At 46.8% G+C, this 22,147-nt stretch overlaps 1 protein-coding gene across 2 annotated transcripts in view; it reads left to right on the forward strand.

Annotated features, from left to right (window-relative positions):
* The window catches only part of pdlim4 (PDZ and LIM domain 4), a 23,516-nt gene extending 1,663 nt beyond the window's left edge, over positions 1–21,853 (forward strand). Inside the window, exons 2-7 of one of the 2 annotated variants that reach the window (XM_019859579.1) lie at positions 4,115–4,268; positions 11,046–11,143; positions 16,700–17,013; positions 17,117–17,277; positions 19,585–19,723; positions 20,602–21,853. In XM_019859579.1, coding sequence (XP_019715138.1) covers positions 4,115–4,268; positions 11,046–11,143; positions 16,700–17,013; positions 17,117–17,277; positions 19,585–19,723; positions 20,602–20,806 — 1,071 coding nt within the window. In that variant the 3' untranslated portion in view covers positions 20,807–21,853. The remainder of the gene's footprint in view (positions 1–4,114; positions 4,269–11,045; positions 11,144–16,699; positions 17,014–17,116; positions 17,278–19,584; positions 19,724–20,601) is intronic. The other variant, XM_019859580.1, reaches the window with a different exon arrangement.
* Positions 21,854–22,147: the final 294 nt, after the last annotated feature.

The following is a 22,147-nucleotide window of genomic DNA, read 5'->3' on the forward strand; positions in this document are numbered from 1 at the left end:
CCCTTCTTCAAACCAAAGGCTCTAACTCGAGGGCCCGGGTGCTTTGGAGATTTACGGCGCACCCCCACTCTCAGTCCCCGAGGTAGTTGAATCACGCCCGGGCACCCGACGCCTAATTGGACCGCAGACACAAAGAGTCCTGAGTTTGCTTTGCTAACTCGTCACGAAAGGTTCAGCATAGTTGCCTTGGAATTTCCACAAAAACCTTGACATGACCGTCTGACCATAATCCACCTTCACTGTGTAAGATTTCACGGCCGCTTTATTCCGACTGCAGATTTCCTTCTAACTCGCACATATGTGACTGACCCGCACCTCGGGTCTTGACACAATTTGACGACAAACGTCAACGTGGCGCGGCTCCTATTAGTGCGGCATGACAGGAATTTACGAGACGGGAATAAAAAAAAAAAAAGAGCTGCTTTTACGAGAATAATTTAACCGAGCGGAACTCTGAGATGTCGTCCTGTAAAAATGAGACGAGTGAACAGCCGGTGCATCTGGGTCTCAGTTCTGTGTGAAAAAAAATAAAAAATCTTCTGGCAGCGTCCACCGCGCTGAGTTTATTTGCGCTTAGGCAGCTGTCAACGGCATTCTGACGAAGAATTGGCCTTGAAATTGGCTTTTCATCACATATTCGTCGACGTTAACAAACGCGATAGCGAAGACGACTTCTTGAAAGGCTCCATTGTCGTTTCGTTTTCACACGTCGCATAGCGTGGACGTTTTCCCCCGATATAGCTTCATCATAAACCTTTTATCGTTTGCTGTAAAATGATCATTTCGCAACGAATCCTCCAAATCGCCCAAATTCTGAAGAAGAGTAACTTTTCATTTTGGCTAACTTGGTGGCAAACAAAATATTGAGCAATAAATCGCATAATATCGATTCCAACTATCATCCAGTTCCGCCACTTGTTTTCTCCGCTTCCACGGAACAACGCTTCAGACTGTTTACCAGAAAGCGAGTCGGGAATGGGCCCAGCTGGTGCATAACGGAAGGTGCAAAGATCCCGGCATAAACCTGTTAACGTGCTGCGTGAGGCGCTAAAGCGAGACCGTCACAAATGGTTTTGGTCACCGATGTGATTTTTTTTTTGCGAAGACTTGTTACATACGACAGCAATCTGCTGGTCTGCTGCCGGGATGGACGCGACCGCACAAACAAAGCAGCCCCAAACAATGATGTCATGAAGCTCCTTCGGCGTGCTCGGTGACCTTATTGTGGCAAAATTTCCAGTCTGTCAATCACAACGGCGCATTTTTACCTCCAGCGAGCACCAAAAGTGCAGATGGAAGTTATTTTGGGTTCGCAATATCACGCCTAAAAAAACTAAAAAAGTTTGCCACTCACTTTTTGTCAACAACTTGACAAAGTTAATACGAGAGAATGAACAACGTGAACTCAGTGTCCTTCTACCTTTGACCTCCGTCAACCACATTCCAGAGGAAAGAACCTGTGACTGATCATTTCACTGGCTCGACCATTTAATCCTCAGCTTTTGGACGGTCAGTTTTTCTTTCGTTTTTCTGGGTTATGCTATGACCCACGTCTCCTTCGAAGCAAAAGAAATTTCCTGCAGAACAATGCAAGGACGTCTGCGGTTGAGCGATTTATGAGTCAGATTTTTACCTCGCTCAACTATTGGAGCATTTTCAGGAGAAGTTTGCGAATGTCGGGTGATTTACAGGAGGCCAACATTTCAATTTGCATCATTTTGGGTGATTTGAATGTGGTCTTATTTCAACTTGCACGTCTTCTGGGGGATTTACGGCAGTCAGACAGACGCCCGTAGATTTACGACACTACTGTAAATCCCCCCGAAAGTCGCGCAGGTTAAAAAAAGATCTCGAGTCAATGCGTTCACCGTAGACTCGAGTTCTCACACCTGTCGTTCCCAATCGTCGTGGCTCAGCTTTGCGTTTTGGCCATCGCTTTGATCGGTGAACTCCGGGGCAGCCTTCTGGTGCGGGGATCTCATGCGTCACGCAGATGCAGTCACGTCAAGACCAAAGGGAAGGTTGAAGGGATGAAATTTGCGACACAAGAAAGAGGGAGAATGGATCAGAAAGTGTGCATTAAGAGACTGGTCGAGTGGCTCCAAGTACTTTGTAAAAAGGAGACACGTGAGCATGCAGAGTTTGTTGGTAGCAACGCGGTGGCAACAAAACTGAACTTTCGATCGGACCTCGCCCCCTGGCCCCGTCTGTCATTTTACAGCCCAGATTGGACCTGCTTGAGAGATACTTTGCTCTGTGAATGATGTCATCGCGGTCAAGTCGCATTTTAGCGTGTCATGCTAATTAGAGATGCGCACGAGGAAGAGACTTGTGTCACTTTCCTTTTTAGATTTCAAACACTTTAGTGGGCTCTTCATGAAACTCGGAATAATTAAAAATGCTAGCGCCCCCTTGCGGCTGCTTGTAAAACACCACTTTGGAAATTGTTGTTTATAATTGTTCTTCCAATGAATGAATGAACTTTTTAGGGGGGCTTCAACATGCCCGCAAACTCCCAAATTGTTACACACTTGTACTGAATAGAAAATGGCGAGACAACGAGGCACACCGAGACAAGACTGGAGTGTCAGGAGGGAGCCGATTAGTGGACACAAGGAACTGGGCGAACAAATGGAAACCACCCCCAAAAAATTTAGTTTTTCAATTTTTTTTCCCTTCTTGTTGATTTGACAAAAAAAGGGGGGGGGGCCACACGCTGGATTTGTTGCATTGGAGTTCATCAGATTGTGAACGATGACCCAACAAGAACGTCTGTCTGGCCCGCAATGATGTCACACGCAAACAAACAAAGGGCTGGAGCTGGCGGCGGTTAAATGGCGTGGGGAAACGGTGACCTGTCGGGAGTGTGTCGGCTCACGCAAGACAGAGCTGCTCTGACTTCCACTCGACTAAAAGCGCATAGTGTTGCAGTGTTGAGGTGGGGCGTGCGGTCCAGTCAGAGGCCGTAAATTAGGAATTCCACATGTGAACCACACGACTCAGCTATTAGCACTTCATGGAGCGTGAACCTCCGCTCTGTGCCTTTTAAAACACTTAACGGCTCAGCGCGAAGGGGGGGGGGGTCGCGGCAGGCATCAAATTGTAACCCATCATGCCAGTTACGGGACCCGTTGACTCACATTTACACGCGCTTTCGTGGAGGCGCGATAAAGACGTTAGGACGAGACGACTTAGCTTGTCCGAGTAGGCTGTCGACGCAACTCTGGTGTGAGGAAAAGTATCGACGAGCAATGAGGGCCTGGATCTTGTTGTCAAGGCGACAACGCCGATGATAAGAAGACGATAAATCGACAGTACGAGGTGCTCGTTCACTGCAGCATCACATCAACTCCAATTTTGGGGATGCGGGTTGTCATTTGGAAAGCGCTGGAATCGGATGCGTCAATTTCCGACCATCGGAGAAACTGTCCCCGCGTCCGACGTTTGATGAGATGAGCCACAGGACCAGACGACGGCGCAATCCGATCAATCGGTTCATCGACATTTGATTGTTGCCTGTCCAGTTTTGGTTTTGTTGTCTGTCACTCGATTTAAACGGCATGGAGGCATCACAGGTTTCACAGTTTAGCAGCAATCATCAAGGGAGGGGAATTAGCCTGCTGCCTAAACGGGCAGCTGTAGAAAGAGAAACCAAGCATGGTGTGAACACTGGTGAACCGCTTTGCTTTTATTGTAACCACTTCACAGACTGCTGGAAAGTGAATAAAGGGAGGGGGGATTGCCCAAGCTGGTGGAGTTCATCACTTTCATGCCCTCGTCATCTGTCAACAAGACATTTCTTCAAAAGCCCATCGATGCAGGCCCCCAAGAGAAGCCCCGCAGCGCCCCCCCAAATTGAGAAAATTAGTATCACGTGTGGCTCAGGGTGTCTGACTTCAGACCTTGGCCTCTCGAGAGGGGCGGCGGATGTTCATGCCCGCCATCGCAATGGTGTGACGGATCACGGGCGGATGGGGGGGTTTGTAGGAAACTGGTCCAAATTGATTGATGTGACGCGAGTCCTAAAAAGTGAAACGTTTGTAAGGATTATTGTAGCCCACTCAGCGCAAGAGTTGGTCTTTTGTCGAGTTACGACCCTGCCTCTCGTCTCCAGGTGACGGCCGGCAGCAAGGCGGCCCAGGGGGACCTCTGCCCGGGCGACACCATCCTGGCTATCAACGGAGACGTGACCGAGCACATGACCCACATGGAGGCCCAGAACCGGATCAAAAACTGCACTCAGCAGCTCACGCTCATCATCAGCAGGTATTTGCGCTCATTTTCGGATCCGGTGAACTCGTCAAAGACTACTTGGACCGCCCGTACCTTCCTCTGCATTACCTTGAGAGGTTTACCACCCTCAGGATCTGTACCGGAATCTTACAAGACGTTGCCGTTCACTGTTGAGACGGTCGACTCTCGGGAACTTCTCCGTCAACATGGCCAGATGCCAAAGCAGAGGAAACTTGGCGTGTGACTGAAAGAGCAACAAAATATGTAGATTGGCGCAACTCAAGTTTGAAGGTCCCGGTCAGAAATCGATCACCGACTTCTGCTGTTCAAGTTCCGAACGTAATTGACACTACTTGGATATGTCTAGGACGTAGAGGGTTATTAAATCACTGTACCGCCGTATGAATACTTGAGCTACTCCTGCATGTGGGGGGATCGTGAATCGGCAGTTCAGTGTATGTACGCGTCGCGTGTTTACTCTGAGAGAGTTAAACGCACCAGAGGCAAAGAAAAGTAGCGACTTGAAGAAAAACTGCGGTTTCAGACTCGTTTACAAGGGAACGCTGCCAACTGGCAGACGACGAGGAGTCTCTCTCTCTCGCTCTCTAAGGGTCAAAGCTCTAAATCTGGAACTTTTCTTTTCATTGTACTCGACTTTGCTCGAATGCATCCCAACACCCTTTTCCGTCCAAAGCCAGCTGAGCTTCAAGCGGCGGTTTGTCCACGTCGGGACGTTATTTCGGGAAGCGGGAAGCAGCGCTTGCTCAAGACCAAGGTGCAGCTTCTGTGCGGCCGCTTGCAACTTTTCCCGCGCCCGAGTGTGTCTTTTAATTCTGCTTAGACGTCAAGAAGTGATTTCATACCGCACAAGGGAGAACATGTGATTCGGCGTCATAAAACAAAACGGTGCATGAGGGGAGACAAGTTTATTCCATTCGGCTTCAGTGTTGCTTCTCTGGCTGCAAAGAGATTGAAGGAAGAATGACATCTGTGGTTTGAATCGGGAGTTCGCGTTTTACGAGGTTTCGGGCTGGAGTTACCGGTGTTGCGTCGCAGGTACCTCGGATTGGTGGAAATCGCAGAGTCAACCGCAGTGCGATCGTTGACCAGCGGCGATAAGAATCCGCAATTGCGCGAGGAGGTGATCAATAGGACAACTTTTACATTGACTTGGATTTCTGTTCATATTGACGCCTCACTTTCCCGCTTTGACGATTCTGATGATCGTGATTTCAGTTTCTTTGTTTATCAGGCCTGTCCGGTAAACCCGGACGTGAAGTTGGTGTATCGGTACGTTAGCCCGCACCCGCTCTCCTGAATTTGGTGTACAGTGAAACTCCTCTACACCTAAACCTACATGGGCGAAAATACCCCCTAGTGTGAAAAAAATCTTCATGCATGAAAGCCATTCCCACTTTTCTGCTCCCCCTACGATGAAAAGTCCCCTTGTTCCATTATACGAAATCTTTTTCTCTGCTCTTGCCTCGCAACGAGATTCACGACAAGGAAAACAAGCCTTCCGCAAAAGTCTAATCGAACCTCAGCATGCCACAGCGACCTCTACTGCTTCGTTCGGAAACGGCAACAAGTCTCCTCCGCCCACCAACTTGCTCTCTGTGATCACATGCTGCCATCAGCATCGGAATTTCTCACACCTCTTCATCTTACCTGTGACTGAGATTCGCTATTAAGATAGTGGCGGGCCGGAGTCAGAGCCGGCCGGCAGAGGGTGAAACCAGGCGGGCCGTTGGTATGCGACCTTGCGGTCATATACCGCGTGAATAATGACAGTGTGAGTTGCCCCGCCTCTGGACAGGACGGGTGAGGCGCGCACATTTGGGGTATTTGGCGCCGAGGTGAAAACCAGCTGCCGTTGAACTGAAAAGGGCAGCCTTTGGATGAAAAGTCGCCAATGGAAGGCTCTGTTAAGAAAATAAAAGATTCCCCCAGCCACCCTGATCCAGACTTTCTGGTGAAACGAGTACTCGCAAAAGGAGGGGAAAAAAAAATAAGAAGGGGGGCGGGCAGTTGTTCCTGGCGGACGGGAGGAAAGAGATAGGGCGGCACAGCGAGGAGCTTATGAAAAGCCGAGAAGAGGAGCGGCGGATCGCAAATCCACACGTCACTGGAAATTCAATCAGAGCACCGAAGCAACCGCCACTGAAGCTTTCTGTTGTTGGGGGGGAGAAAACAAATAGCGCAGCACAATAGATAAGCAGTAAAAGTCGGTGTCGGCTTACATTTTGAAGCCGTCTTGAGACTTTCCCTTTTCATTCCAGTATTGGTCCGCTGCCACATGAAATATTTAAAAAGTAATTGCAGCCATTAGTCTCCCTGTGCTGACTCACAGGAACATAATCCTAATGGAGGAGGACACTTCTGAGATCCCCCCCCCCCCCTTTTTTTAAAAAAGACTTTGCTGTAAAATCGAAACGGGAGACCTGTAATTTGCCGGTGCTGCCGATGGACAAATATACGAGTCTGCACGTCTGCCTGGGAACCCAAATTACAGTGCGCAACATGGATCTGAGCTCCGCTGTGCAACGCACAAATGTGTCTTTGGATATTTCCGCATCCATTATCGTCACAGGCCGCATTTTTCAGACCCCCCACCACCACCATCACCACCACCCATTGGATCATGGGAGTTGGTGCTCAAAAGTCCATGACGGCTGCACGGCAACGTCTGCTCATGTCTTATTACTGTTGTTTGCTATAATGTCTTACTTGGAGATCTCAAAGTTGCGGCAATCCAAAAGACATCCTGCTACTACAAAGCAGACTTACCCCCGCCCGCTACCTCAACGTTCAATCCGGATATCGATTTGCCGACGAGACACTGACGAGGGAAATATCAAGTCAGCCTCGAACCTTGAAAGCCAACCTTGCCACTTAACCGACCCCCTCAACCCGTCGAACATCCTAAGCGGGCACTCGCCTCTCAGGCCCCCAAACCCTCTCACAAGGGACGATCCTCCACCCACTGAACTTCCTCACGTTCCATTCCTATGAGAAAATTTCCAGACAAATATTCAATTTTTAGCATCTGCCGGGCCTTGAACCTTGAACCCCGTCGCCAGTGATGAACCTCAACCACAAATCCTTGCCCCCCCCAAACTCCACTTCTATCTGGAATCTTTGTCATCCAAGTCAAAGTGTGTCGTAAAAACCCCTCCCACGCCGACAAGATTTTCCATCGGTGGACTGCCTGATCCCTGACTTGGCTCGCCCCTCCCACCCCTCCGTGTACCTGCTGCCCTTCTCGACCCCAAAACCGCTCCCTTTCCTTTTTTTATATCCCCGGCTTTCTCCCCCCCTTCACCGAAGGGCTTATTGGAGAAAGCCGTGCGGTCACGAAGGCCTAAGAGGCAGATGGCGGTTGGGATGAGTGCCAGGCCGCTTAGATGGAGTCTTCCCCCCCAAAAAAAACCCCTGCTGATGGATGTGCTGAAAGCCCGGAATGAAAGTATGTTTTGTTCATAAAAGGACACCCCCGCTGTGCTGCAATTTCACTTACATGAAAGAAACATGGCAGGATTAAGTCTAGACTGGAGTCGTACAACAGGTGGAAACCTGTCAACGCAACTGCAAGGAAAGTCGAACAGAGCACAGACCTCCAGCAGGGGCCACGAAGAGCTCGGATGAACGATTCCATGACAAATTAAGGGAGGCGAAAAGAAATTCCAGAATCTGCTGGTTATGGCTCCTGGCCTGGAGCCCAAGCCTCCGCCATGTTCTGCGTAAAATATGCCGGAATCCTTCTCTGGACTTGATGAAGTACGGTGGTACCTCTACTTACGAAATGAATATGTTCTGGAAGAAATTTCTTCACTTGAAAATTTTGTAAGACGCGTTTTCCATGTAAATGCCCTAATCCGTTCCAAGCCCCCCAAAATTTACACCTATATGTTTCCTAAAGAATAAAAATACATCCAAATATGTAACAAATGCACGTTACAATTAGATTATTGCACAATAAATGAGAGTTGAGCATCATGTAGAAAACTAAAAACTGAAAATGATGGTCGTTTAACTTTCAACTGCGTCCTGATCATTTTTTGCCCTTTTTTGTTCATGTTCTCTCTCAGAAGTGTTTTTTACCTGGCGTTTTGTCAAGAACTGATCCAAGGACGTTTGCTTTTGTCTGCTTTTAACAATCCTTCGAAAATGTCCAAGGCAAACATCAGCATAGTGAGCGACTGCTGATTTCGTATGAAGAGACGTTCGTAAGCAGAGGTACCACTGTAGATTGTTAAAGATGGGGTTTTTTTCGGGGGTTATTGGAACATTCATTTCCAGAGCTTAAGAATTACAGACGGCGGGCACAGAAAAGACAGAGTCCGGGTTTCCCTGGTGCTGGTGGATCTGATCTGTGACTCACCGCTAAGGAATTACACACAAGGCTGCACCGGACCAAAGGAACACAAGACTCCAGCGGGGGACAAAAGGCCCAAAGAAACTCACTTCATCCCCTCCCCACTTCTCACGCAGTCTTTTGTGGACAGTGGAATGCCACGTCAATAGAACTTTGGAACCACCATCGGTTGGATTCATCATTCATTGTTGTCTCCGCCATGATGCAGGACCGGCCCTGAGTGACTCCCTCTCAGGTGCTCTTGTTGAAATCGTCTCCACTTCCCAACCAGGACCAAACTTTTCAAGGAGACGTACGTTCGTCACTGAAAGCTATTTGGCTAACATTTTGGGGTGCTCGGATCAAACGCCTGTTGTGAGTTTTGCCGATCAACTTCTTGACTTGAGGAGACTTTTTGAGACTCCCTCCAGGGCAGACGTTCACCCCTCCGGGTCCAGGACAGAAAATGAACCCACCGCTGGCTAACCTCGCCATATTTCAAGCACCCATAAAGATGAAATACATTTCAACTTGTGTTGCCCAGATGATGCAACGATGCAGCTTTGCTTACCTTTTGGCTTTGACAAAAGATTTACCTTGTTGTTTCATTTCATACTTTCATCTGTGGGCAAGCCTTCCAAAATTCCAACTATTTGTGGTAGAAGCAACTTTTTTTGCGAGACGAGGATTTAAGCTGATAGGAAAATATTCCAGGAGAAGACACATCTCAATTTGGGGGCTAACTGCTTTCTCGCCGTGCGTCTCATCCTCGCCATGGACCGTGGCCTATCTCGAGAAGCCAAAGTAAATTTCGCCGACCGCTGGAAAGGAAAAAAAAACAACCTATCAGGAAATTAAACCTGGTCAAGGGGTGGAAAATATGACGACGGGAAAGACGGGGAAACTCATCCTGGGAGTCTCTGAAAATTGTTCGAGTCCGTGTCCTTTTTTTGTCTTGTTTTTTTTTTTTTCTGTATACAAGCTAAAAATATGGTAAGATTTCGAGTTTCCCAAAGAGGTATTTAATGACTTACTGAGCAAATGAGCGAGGCAGCTTTGATTAGAAGTGGAGGAAGCCTCTGCTGACCACGAAGAAAAATTAAACTTTAATTTAAGAAGTGCCCACAGCTGGATTTTGACGCAAAGTATCTTTGCTTCCATCAGCCTCAAAGATAGCAGTTAGCGATCGATAAATCAAGCTTTTTTTTTTTTTTTTTTTTTACTTCCCTGGAAGGGCTTCAGCGCCGACTCGAGATGAATAAAAGCCGCCGTCTTGATGGTCAGGAGGAGCCGGCCGTTTATCTTTGTAATCTCTTGAAAAGTCATCCGTCCGCCGGGTTGTGACTTATTGTTGACTTTGCTTTGAAATGTTTCCACTCTGGGTGGGGGGGAACTCCACGTATTGAAGATTTGTGTTGTATGCGAAATGAATTGACCCCCCGCTGCCTGTTCGCGGCTGTTCATGGAAGTGACCGAAAGTCTTGGTCTCATTTCTTGCCTCCCACTTTCCACTGATGTCCTCACATTTCCATTATTGTTATGGAGATGAATACTGTGTTCCGTAATTCTTATCCCCCCCCTGACCCCCCCCCCCCCCTAAAATGTCAATCCAAAGTAGCGCCATCCCTCTGTCTGAGTACAAACGGCTCTTGTCCGTGCGGTCGCCATCGAGACCAAACACTTGTTTAAAAAAACACGACGACGGAAGCGTCCGACGGCGTTTCATATCTCCGCTTCGTGTCCTAAGCTCGCTTCGTCTTGGATCCTTTCCCACTTGACAACCATCGCCGCGGCGACGGAGGACCGTCGGAGGCGACGACGCCGCAAGTTGTTTGTCGCAGGACGCCAAGCTAAACCCGAGCCTGTGGCCATGACTCACGGGGTTTTATTAACTCGAAACGCAGCAAAGCGTCACGTGTTGCGCCTTTTTCAAAAGCGAAAGCGTAAATCATCCGACGGGGGCCGCGCTCGCAAAGTTGAATGATGTATCTCGTCACAGCTGCCAGTCAGTGAGTCATGTTCTTTCTTGTAAGTCACCGCAACTGGAGCCAATTACAAGTAACCTAAAGATATATGTCATAAGTTATGGCCCCCCCCCCCCAAAAAAAAAATGCTTGATTGCTCATCATGTGGAGTTATGACGTGCTGACAACTTTATCGAATGTATCAACTGGGGCCGGTGCGGGTGGATCGTTTCTCCGTTCTTGAAAAATGAGACTTGGGAATTTTTCATCTTTTATTAAATCATCATTCTATGAAAAGATCCGACGACATCAAGATTGGCTGTGCTTTATCGCATCCCTGAAGATTTGATTTCAGAGTCACAATACATCAAACTTTTTAAGCGTTGGTCTGCGAGCATTTTGGGGGGGGGGGTTGGGAAATGAAATAATCTTGTGCCACAATCCGCAGAGATGATTGTCTGGAGAGAGCAGGATGATGATCAGGACTTTCTCACCGGTATTGTCTTTCAGGTCGGGATCGGGAGAACGAGTGCGGTCGCCGGTGGTTAGCCAAGATGGCAAGACGAGCCCTTACATGGAATCTGACTCGCAGGTAGACACCCGTTTTCATGATGCAAAACACTTTGTGGGGGGGGGGGGTGCATTCCTAACGCAATTCATTAATTCGATGCCTGCCTGGACTTGGTACTGGGCTGAACTCAAACGTCATCAAAACAGTGCAAGGTAAACCGCAATTTAAATATGTCGATTTGACCTGATTTCCCCCAAAACCTGAAAGACGAAGTACGAATTCCAACTGCGCGGATGTTTCTGACCGGATGTCGTCGCAGAGTTGCTGACGGATTGTCAAAGCTTTCCCGTGACTCAAAATGAGTTGAATTAAAACTCCCCAAAAAAAAGCCCACTTATTTTGTTATTTTGACTTGAAGATGGCGCCGCGAGAGTGGCTGCCTTTACAGCAACTCCTATATTTTGTTCTTCTACTTCTTCCTTTCATAACTTTTGCTGCTCGTGAATTGGGAATTTCTCCATTGTGAGACGAATGAAGGTTTTCTTATCTTAATTTGTCGGATGAATACGGCGATTCTTATTTATCTGCTTCGCTTTGTGGCAATGATGTGTTTTGATTGTCTTTTTTTTAATTATTATTATTATTTATTTGTATTTTTTTACCCCCCTCATTCAGAGTTCAGAGAGAATCGATGTGGGAGTTGCTTTGAAAAAAAAAAAGTTTTTTTTTTTAACTGCTTTGATTTCACAGTGTGCAACTTTTGATCTTGGTTTTAAAAATCCATTCCAACTTGATCCCGGGCTTTTGATGGCCGCGATGATCATTCGCGACAGACCGCAACTTGCCATCTGGGGTTGTAAATTCAGCGAGAGTCTCTGTCTCTGTTGATCATAAACAGCATCCATAGAAACAGTCAAGACCGGCCTCCAAGAATAGCGTGTCCCGGGATAGCGTAGTAAAAATGAACAAACGCATTCAGTGCTGAAAAAAAAACAACAAAGTCGATTGTTCTCAGATTGGACCAGCTGCCAGGATACTTTTTTTTTTTTCTTTTTTAAGTTTTCCGCAGGTTCTGAAGCGTTTGGGGAAGGGATGGGAAGTGTGGGGAGGTGCCAAAATTGGTGCGCATGCGGATGGAGCCTTTGAGAGAGACAAGGAAGCGTCTTTTAGCAAGCCTCTTGGCCGTCGCAAGTCCAGTGGCGACTACACAAAGAGCTGAGGTGGCATTTATGATCTGTCACCCCATCGAGGTTTTTTTGTTTTTTTTTTTCAGCCCGGGCGATGCAACGGATGCAGTCGTATTGTCTTTTGGCATTCATCGGGAATTACGGTCAAGTGAGCTGAAGCGTTTGGTCTTTTGCACTCATGCCAGAGGGGTTTTTTTGGGGGGTTTTTTGCTTTGAAAAAGCGAGACCGTTGAAACTCCATTCAAGGTCATCTCGAGTGTATTTTCGAGACCGTTGCTAACATGATCCAATTGGATAGCGGGCGTTAAGAAACCCCCAGTGGAAGTCAAGACGCCTCGAAATTCCACCACGACACACTTTCGGGTGCGCTAACATACCGCAAAACCCGGACGCCGTCGTCTCGCAGGCTTCGCCGTAACAAATACGCCATGCACACGTAGTGCAGTCACACTGCAGGCCGCGTTATTTACATTGCTGACTCACACTGAGTTCATGACTTCGATGGCGATGACAGCACACGCTTGGCGTGACCGTTGGCGAGCTACTGCGTTTCTGTCGTCGTCCTCATCATCCAGCGCAGCTAGCGACCGGCGAGGCTCTGTCTCGCTTGCTTTCAAAACGCCGCTCCGACGACACCAAACCAAAGACACATGGCGACACGCTCGCGGCCCGAGGCAAAGCTCGTGTGCAAGCAAAACTGTGTCGCAGGCATCCATCAACAGCGCTTCAAAAGCAAACCCCACGCTGGAGGCATCGCAATCATTCCCCGGTTGAGTTTTTAGGGCCAAAATAAAGATTCTAGACAGGAAGACAAATGGGAAGATTTGGAAGTCATTAAAATGTTGCAATGGAACAAACAAATGTTGACGTTGACAAAATTTTAAGACCGCAAATGGGAGCGGGGAAAGCCGTTGACTTGCAGGTGAACCTTGGAAAAATGGGGGTGGGGGCTCTTGGGGGTAGCTTGCCGGTCAGCGTGAAACTGTATATTCCTGGCGCAAAAATGTCGGAAATGCATTGCGTGGCAGTTCGGAAGTGGCAGCATGGAGCTTTTACAGGCCTGGCGTGAGCGGACAGATAAATTCCTTGCAAGATTTATTATTTTTTTTTTTATTATCATTGCAAAATCGCAACGTCATTCCTTGCACATGACATTGTGACATTTCGGTATATTTTTTAGCAAGGCTCATGCAAGTTGATACACGTGATTTTCTTTTGTTGGGGGGGCACATAAAATGATTTGGTGGGCCAAATCTGGCCCCCGGGCCTTGAGTTTGACACAGTGATTTAAATGTTTGCCAGCTTCGCATCTGTTGCCTGTCAGCATTATTGTTAGCATGTGTCCGAAAACCGAGGTCAAGTGCCCCCCCCCATTCTAGTGGCCTCCGGTGGAAAAATGTTGGCCCTTTTTGCTCAATTGTGTTTTATGAATGGAACGAGGTTGTTTGATTCCAGGAATCGCAGGAAAAAAAAAATCCAAATTGTAGCCGTTCCAGCTGACTGGCTTGTAACAATACGGAATCACTTGAGGGTTTCAGATTCTCGCCCGTTGCCAAAATGTGTTTACAGCGGCCAGCCTTGCTTAATCCCCCTGCCAGCGAATGCGGCGAAGCGCGGCGGCGGAAAAGACGTTTGGAAAGCGCTCGACACCTGTGACCCGCTTGATTTGCTTGTTTCTCTTCACTCTTCATCCGCTTAAATCCTCCCTGAAAAGTGTCCCACTCAGTCGATGTCTTCTCTTGATGAGGTCACGGTGTTCTCTCCGGCAAAGGGGGGCCACAGAAGGCTCTCTCATACCCAGAAAAGTCGTATTCTTTCATTTATTTTCAAGGCTTATTGCCTGATGGACATTTTCGGTCCTCGTGTGTGTGCAACTGGTGGAGGTTCAGCCGCTGCGATGGCTGCTGTTGAGTTGAAACGCGGGTCCTCAAAATCCAGGGCCTGGTAATCCCTGACCTCCACCAAAGAAGGTTGCATCTCCGTAGCTACTTTTTGTTTGTTTGTTGGCAGGCAAGTTTGCGCGAGCCCTTCAACAACTGACTTTTTTGAGAGTGTTGGCGTCTATCGGGCCAGTTAGAATCCACGAAAATGTCGGTGCAGATCTGGTCTCCACAGTTTCAATCAGCGGCCCGGTACCTGGACGGGCCAGAGGCCATGTTGTTTTCCCGTCTCTCTGAATGCCGCCCATGTGTCTGTCTCTCCTCCCCTGAAGACTTGCTTTGTGTTTGCTTAGCGGTGCAGAGCACCATGAGAAGGGGCTTCGTTTTTGGAGGGTCCGCTGGGATTAAGCCTCATGGGAGAACTAGGTGTGTGTGTGTGTGTGTGTGTGTGTGTGTGTGTGTGTGTCTCAATGTTTTGGTTTCCGGACAATCAAGGCAGAGCCAAGCGGGGGTCTGGAAACACGTGATTTCAATTTGGGTCCTCCACTTTGACTCCCCCCCCACCCCTTTCCTTCTTTTTGACCTGAAGTCACTGAGGTACACCAAGGAACCTCTTTCCCACCGAGAGCCTGCAAAATTCCTGAGCACTGTAAGCAGAACATTTGATATTTTGGGAGTTTTGGTCACATTATATGTGGCGTGATCTTTGAAGTAGTTGTCAGTCGGTGACAATCGCTTTCGACACAACATGGAGTTCAGTGGATGGTGTTGCCACAGCGAGGCCCCCTTTCTGTGTCCGTACCTTTCACACAGCAACTTCAGAAACGGGTGGAAAATTCGACAATTGGACAATCGAATCGAATTTGACAAGACGGTGAAAACTGGCCCCACAGATCACTTCAAACTTACTTTCAACTTCTTCCCCGGCATCAGACGCAGGCCCCATCAAGCTCTGAAACTGCCCCCAAAAGTGGAAAATTGTGATTTCCTCCGCCCCCCCCCCCCTTCCATGTTGATACCTTTCACACAGAAACCAGCTGTCACAATAGACCTGGCACACTCGTTTTTGCCTTTCACACAGAATCAAGCAGGGGTTGGAAATTCTAAAACGAGTTTCCCCAAACAGTCCGACAGTCAATGCCGCTTAGATTTTTTTTTCTTTTTTTTTTTTTTAATGGATGATGGACATGTGTCGTTTCAGATTGCACAAGATGACCCATATTGATTTTTGAATGTGATTCAAGAGGCCAGGTAGGGGTCATATTGGTTTTGAACATCGTCGCAATTTCGGAAGAAGCGGCCTGTAAGAATGTTTGACGAGGTCTTTGAGTTGCTTTGGCTCGTCTTTATCATTCAAAGAGTCTGTCTGGAGCGCACCAGGCAATAACAGGGAGGCCTTTTTTTTTTTTTGGGTGGGGGTGGGGGTTACCAAATGTAAACTGACTGGTCGGAGGAGAGGAGGCTTCCAGAAAAGGCCTGATTATGGAGGACCCGTGTGCGTGTGTGTGTGTGTGTGGTCCCAGCGAAGTGTCAAGACAGGATGAATTCCAGCTTTTCCCATCGGTTGACGTGACCCATCTGGAGAAGCAATGCGATCAAAAGTACTGGGGCACCTGGTTGTGAAATATGAGTTCTCTTCTCTTTTGGAACCGTTTCACAAAATGAAGCTGAATGGACAAACTGTACGATCTTAGATTGTCTGAACGAATCCCACTGCAGTGGACAAATCTGTCGGGAAACCTTGTACTTCCACTTCACATGGAATTGTTCTCCTCTTTTTAAAGGAGAACTCAAGGAGTCAAGAAGTTTCCCTGCAATCATGTATTCCATGTGCCCCCCCACCCCCATTGAATATTCTGATTATTATTGCGGTTGTGGAATCAGAATGAAACAGATTTCCATCCATCCTTTTTCAAAAAGGTCAGGGCGCTGGTATTTTGTCATGTAGCGCCCTCTGCTGTCGACTGAAATTGACGTCGACGTGCAAATGTGACAGCTCAGCAGTTTCCTGGGTTTGGTCTCGTGACGTCAGTAATGCGAGCCCGAGGGCACTTTGATGTCAATTTCAGTTGATCGACTCAACGTGGATCAAAGTGTCGGCTCACCTGGCGTGAAAACCGAAAATAGTTTTTCTTTTCTTTCTAGTTGTTCTTTTTAAGAATTATTTCCCAAAGTGACAGGGTACGGACAAAAGTATAAGGACACGACAATTACCGGAAGTGAAAGTAGTCCACGTTTGTCCAGCCGGGACATTTTTCAGCGACCTTGCTTGCTATTTTGTGGCAACAAGTCCTATCGGGAGTTGACCTCAAGCAAAACTCACTGACCGGTGGTTGTGTGTGCGCTCGCATGTGCATCTGTGATGCATTAACGCGGCGCATTCCTCCGAGCGGCTCCAGCCGAGCAAGAATGGTGGAGGTTTGCGTTCCGGCGCAATGGACGTCAACGTCATCATTCAGTCAATGTAAAACGGGAAAACACACTTTTAGTCCATTATCCATCCTATTGAATACACCAGAGGGAAATCTGTGTTTGTTTTCCTCTTGGAAGAAACGTTTCTTTCTCCACAGAACTTCCGGCCCATCACCAGCGGCTACAGCAACTACAGCCGCAAGGCCTCGTACACCCCCGAACCTCAGCCGCCGCCACCGCCGCTGGTCCCTACGCAACATCACCCGCATCCGCATCAGCAGCAGCAGCAGCAGCAAGCCCCCAACCACTCGCTCAACGGCCATTCCAAGACCAACAACGGCCACGGCTACGCGTACGGCAACGGGCACGCTCAGTACAACAGCCCGACTGCGCTTTACGCCCCCAACGGCAGCAACGGGGACCGATCCCTACACGGCAAAATGGGTGGTCTCAGCCTGAGCGCCCCTCACAGGTGAGGATGGAAATTGCACCAAAGACCAGGTCAAGTGAATTCTGAGATTTTTTTTTTTTTCTAAATACATTCAACACGTTTGAATTGAATTGTCTTTCGTTAGCCCCGAGCCTCCCGCCCCCTCCCCCGTCCAGAGCCGCGACAGCGCCGACATGCAGTCGCACGTCTACAAGATGCTGACGGACTATGAGGAGCCCTCCTCGGAGCCCAAGCAGTCGGGGTCCTTTAAGTACTTGCAGGGGATCCTGGCGGCCGAGGACGGGGGTAAGCAGTTTTTTTTTTCCTTTTCCAATTATCATGCATTCAAATAAAATAGTTTGTACAAGTAATGACATCAGAATGCCACTGTTCCCTCAAAACATTGAAAATAAAAATACTGTAAATCTTAAAAAGTACAAGTTACTTCTTCTAAATATAACAGTAATGAAATAAAATCACTGGAATTTGAAATAAAAATTGAAGTACAAAAGGAATGAATGGAGTGTTCCCCTCAAATATGAAATGATTTTTTTAAACATGAAATATTTAAAATGCAAATGTAAAAATTTGAAAAAAAATGCAATAAAAATTCCAGTTGTCTCACAATATTAAAAATGCACATCATTTAAATAACTACATCATAAAAAAAGAAAGAAAATTGCACTCTTAAATTATAAAACAAGTTAAATGATCCCTCTCTCATTTTTCCCGAGAAGCAATTCCCACCATCGTTCCATAACAACGCGATACCCGAGCGGCGGCGTTAGTCAGACGTAGGCCGCCCGGCACCTGGACAAGAACCCGTTTGCGTGTCTGAGAATTAGTCACATAACGACATGATAAATCCCCCGCGTGGCTCGTCCGTCTCGCTGACATACTTTTCCTTTTATAGACGGACGCGGCGAAAGAGAGAGAAAACATGGATGAGGAGGTGGGCGGGTGGGAGGAAGATGAGGACTCTTTAAATAGTTCAGAGCAGGAGGGGGGAAGCGACCATTTAAGACAATAAAGTGAGTAAAATATGCTATCAGAACGGTCGGAATTTCCATTTGTTCGATTGTAACTGATGGCTACTCAGGATTTTTTTCTTTTCGCAAGCGCTTCATCATAACTCGGAATTTCCGACACTTGTTTTTGGATCGCTGCACTGTAATCAAGTTCACATGAATAGAGTGAGCACATTAGTGCAAACAGATACCGTGTCTTGCCTAGATTAAAGCACACGGCGACTGTCTGGGTCGCTGGATAAAAAAAACAGGTCCATTCTTTGTTTAGGGAATTAGAAGTAGTCACAAATAGCATTAGGCTTCTGCTAGAAAACAAAAACATGTCAGGAAAAGTCTACTAGAACAGCTGAACTTTATTTGGGGCACTTTGAATGATGGCACGGATGTGCCGATTTATATTTGGCCTGAATTTGAGTCTTTGCCGGTTTGTAACTGAGAAACTCTATATAGCTAAATCAGTCATGAAAGGAAATGAAGTCAGTAACAAATGGCAGGAAAAGCCTCCAAGAACATCTGAACATTTTGGGACAGTGACACGAGGTTGAATGTGATTGGTTAATTCCGAACTCCACCCTATTCTCAGTTTGCAGCAGAGTAACTTTAACTAAGTAACTAACAAAAACGTGTTTTTTTTTTGTTTTGTTTTTTTTAAATCAGTAGAAGTCTACAAGAATATTTGAACTTAATAAGAGGCACTTTAAATGGTGGCAGGTGTGTGCTGACTCTCATTTAACATGAGTTTGAATCTGGTGTTTTTTTATTTTTTTTTTTAAATCCACAGTTCGTAACTGTAAGCAAAGAAAAGTAAAGTAAGAAAAAAAAGTCAGGAAAAGCCTACGAGTACGTGCTAAACTTTCACTCCAAACAAGCTGCATCCTCAGTTATTGAGGGTGCGCGCACTTATGCAACCACATTATCTCGGTTATTTTCAATCCTCCTCTCGAAACTTCTTTAACTTCACAATAACTTGGCATTCGATGAGGGGCGTGTCGACTTTTTCTTCCCACTGAAGCCAGTTGATGCGGCTAGCTTGATGGCAACAAAGCGGAACAAAGAATCCCGTAAAAGGCGGTTTTCCGCAGTATGGACTTTGCAGACGTATGAAAAGCCGCGCCAGCGCTGCGGAACAGAACTCGCCTCCCTCGCGATAGCGCGAGAGTAAACGACTGCCGCTCATTTCGAAGCAGACGTGCTCGAGACAGAAGTGAAGGCGGCGCCGTTAGCATGCGGCTGCTCCAGAGCGCCGTCCTGGCAGACATTAGCGCTGATTGATGGTCCGCTTCACGTGGCGTGCGAGCCATTTGGATGCCTTCGGGAACACGAAACATGAGAATGGATCTCATTTTTAAAATGGATACATTTGTACTGGTGCGTGAGGTCATTAAAAAAAAAAAAATCATAACAATTGGAATGTACATATACTGTCAAACATATGGAATTCTTATGAAATATTTACAGTTGTTTTCATGAATAAATTAACCAAAAATGTATCATGTATCTGAAATTGTGAAATGAATTACAAATAAAAAGAAAGCACTTTTATTGTCTGCGGTGGCGCCATTATTATTTTTTATTTTTTTCGCAGGTGTGTCCCCGACAGAGAGGATGAGGAGCTTGAGGTCGCCGGTGCGATCGCCCGTCCCCAAGCTGGGAAGCCCCCTCTCCGGCGGCGTGCCGGGCCTCCAGAAGCTCCCGCAATGTACGCGCTGCTCCACCGGCATCGTGTAAGTACGCTCGGCATTTTTAAGAGCTCAGTTTGAAGTTGCCGAAGTCGTCCGAGCGGTTCTCAAAGTGTCGCACAAGGAGCACGGATACCTCTGCCCAATACTTTGCACGTTGTCTTTCGATACTTATTTGTCATGTCTTCTGGATTTCACTTTCCAGGAAAGTAACATAGTTTTGGATTTAATCTGGAAGAACTGCTTGTTTTTATACTTTAAGTGCAATTTTTATTTCAATTTTACGTGCAGCACATTTTTTTAAGTGTACAGTTTAGGGTTTTTTTTTTTGGGGGGGGGGTTATTGGCATACAATGTTGCCTTCAAGGAGTGTTACTCAGCGAGCTTGACGTGCACCAACAGGCAAAAAAAGCACAGGAAGTTGAGTCTTATTCATCAATGAAATTGTGAACACACACACGCGCATACAGATGCACAAATACAAAAGGTTGGACCCAGCCCTGCTGCTTGTAAAAGGACTAGCCAAGCAGTAATGTCAAGTACACACACACACACACACACACACACACACACACACATACATTGTATGAGTTGGGGTTGTTTTTTTTCTGCCTCCCATTTATTTTGTTTGTAATTTCCCAGTTGACCACTAGATGGCGAAACTCGATTTTGTTCTACACTCAATTTGAAAGACTGAAAACAGGAACTATTTTGTCAAATATAATTCAATGTTAAATCCGGAATGGAAGTTTTTTAATAATTAACTGATAACTGGTCGCAAAAGGATTCCCCCCCGCCTCTATTTTTTTCAGGTTTTAAGGTTTTCTCATCCTCCACTCAAGATTTTGATCTCACACTCTCTGTTACTTTTGGACATTTTGAACACTCTGGGATTGTTTTTAAACTGCGCCTTTTCCCTCCAGGGGCACCATCGTGAAGGCCCGCGACAAACTGTACCACCCCGAGTGCTTTATGTGCGACGACTGCGGCATCAACCTGAAGCAGCGCGGCTACTTCTTCATCGAGGACAACCTGTACTGCGAGACGCACGCCAAGGCCCGCGTGCAGCCGCCGGAGGGCTACGACGTGGTGGCCGTCTACCCCAACTCCAAGGTGGAGATCGTGTGAGGCGGACGGGGGACAGACCCGGTGGCGGGACATTTCGGCGTAACGCTCCATCATCGCTTGCGTTTGCTTTCGGGGCTTCGGGGACGTCACTTTTTCCTCTTTGTAAGCGGCCATGCATCACAGGCGTGTGTCACGGGGAGCGCCGGTGGAATGTCGGCATGTTGTTTGGCTGAACTCTAACCCCCGGCTAAATGGCTCCATATGCAAGCATGCCAGCTCCGCCTTTTGCAAGTGGAAACAAAAAAGCCGGCAGGAGGGAGAAGGACAACACTTTTCCTCTCTTTTTCTCTTCTTCTTTTGTTTTTTTAATCACTGCATTTCCCCAGCTGCGGGGTTTTTTTTTCCTAGGGGGAACCCTGTAAGTTTGGGTTGAAAAAAAAGAAAAAAACGTTTTAAAAAAAATTTGAGAAAGAAAAATATATTTTTGTGTACATGTTATTTTGTCAATGCATTTCTAATGACCGACAACTTTATGTGTGGTTTTGCGATTGGCGGGCTGGCGCAGTCCACTACAGCATCAACGTACAATGGTGCCTTGAGATACAAGTTTAATTTCAACAATCTTCTCCCCAGTGAATTGTGCACAAATGCCATTCATCTGTTCCGGCCTCCCACCAAAAATTTGTTTGTAATAAGAAAATGTGTAATTAACTTTTTTAAAAACATAGAGTTAGCCGCAGTTTTTACTTCTCTTCAGTCTGTTTCAATTGAATTCAGCGGAAGTTGCGGTGCTCCTCCCTGTGTGCACGTTTTGGCCACCCAGGGGCAGTAGAATACACACTAAGATTTTCTCGACTGACTTAGTAAGCTGCAGGCAATTCGTCGTTCTTTGGGTTGCACCACCGCGAGACTAATACTGTTTGTTAGCCCATTTTTGGTGTGATGCATTGCTTGTTGGCATTAAGCTAAACAGACTTATACTAATAAGCATGTAATTCTCTTTTGTTTTATGTTTACTTTGACAGTAGACTTTAGACGGCAGTGGCGACAAACAACTTCCACCCCGACCTTAAATTTTTGCCTGCAAGTCAAAGCAAAAAAAAAAAACAAAAAAAAAAACCAAATCACGATAAAGTCGGATCGCTCTAATCTCAAGGCACCATTTTCCATAACATAATGCAATGAATTAAAAAATAAAATAAAAATAGTCATTATTCTGAGGACCGAACGGATGTTCTATTTTTTTTCTATCAAAAAGGATTTTTATCATTGAAAACGTGACCATTTTGTTCTATAGTGTGCAGTTGTAAATGTTGAAAATGTTGAAAAAAAGCGGAGTGTGGTGACAATATACATTTATTGTCGCCACACTACGCTTTATTTTCTGTTGTACATATATTG

The sequence above is a fragment of the Hippocampus comes genome, unplaced genomic scaffold (genome assembly GCF_001891065.2).
Source record: "Hippocampus comes isolate QL1 unplaced genomic scaffold, H_comes_QL1_v1.1 scaffold328, whole genome shotgun sequence".
NCBI lineage: Eukaryota > Metazoa > Chordata > Actinopteri > Syngnathiformes > Syngnathidae > Hippocampus > Hippocampus comes.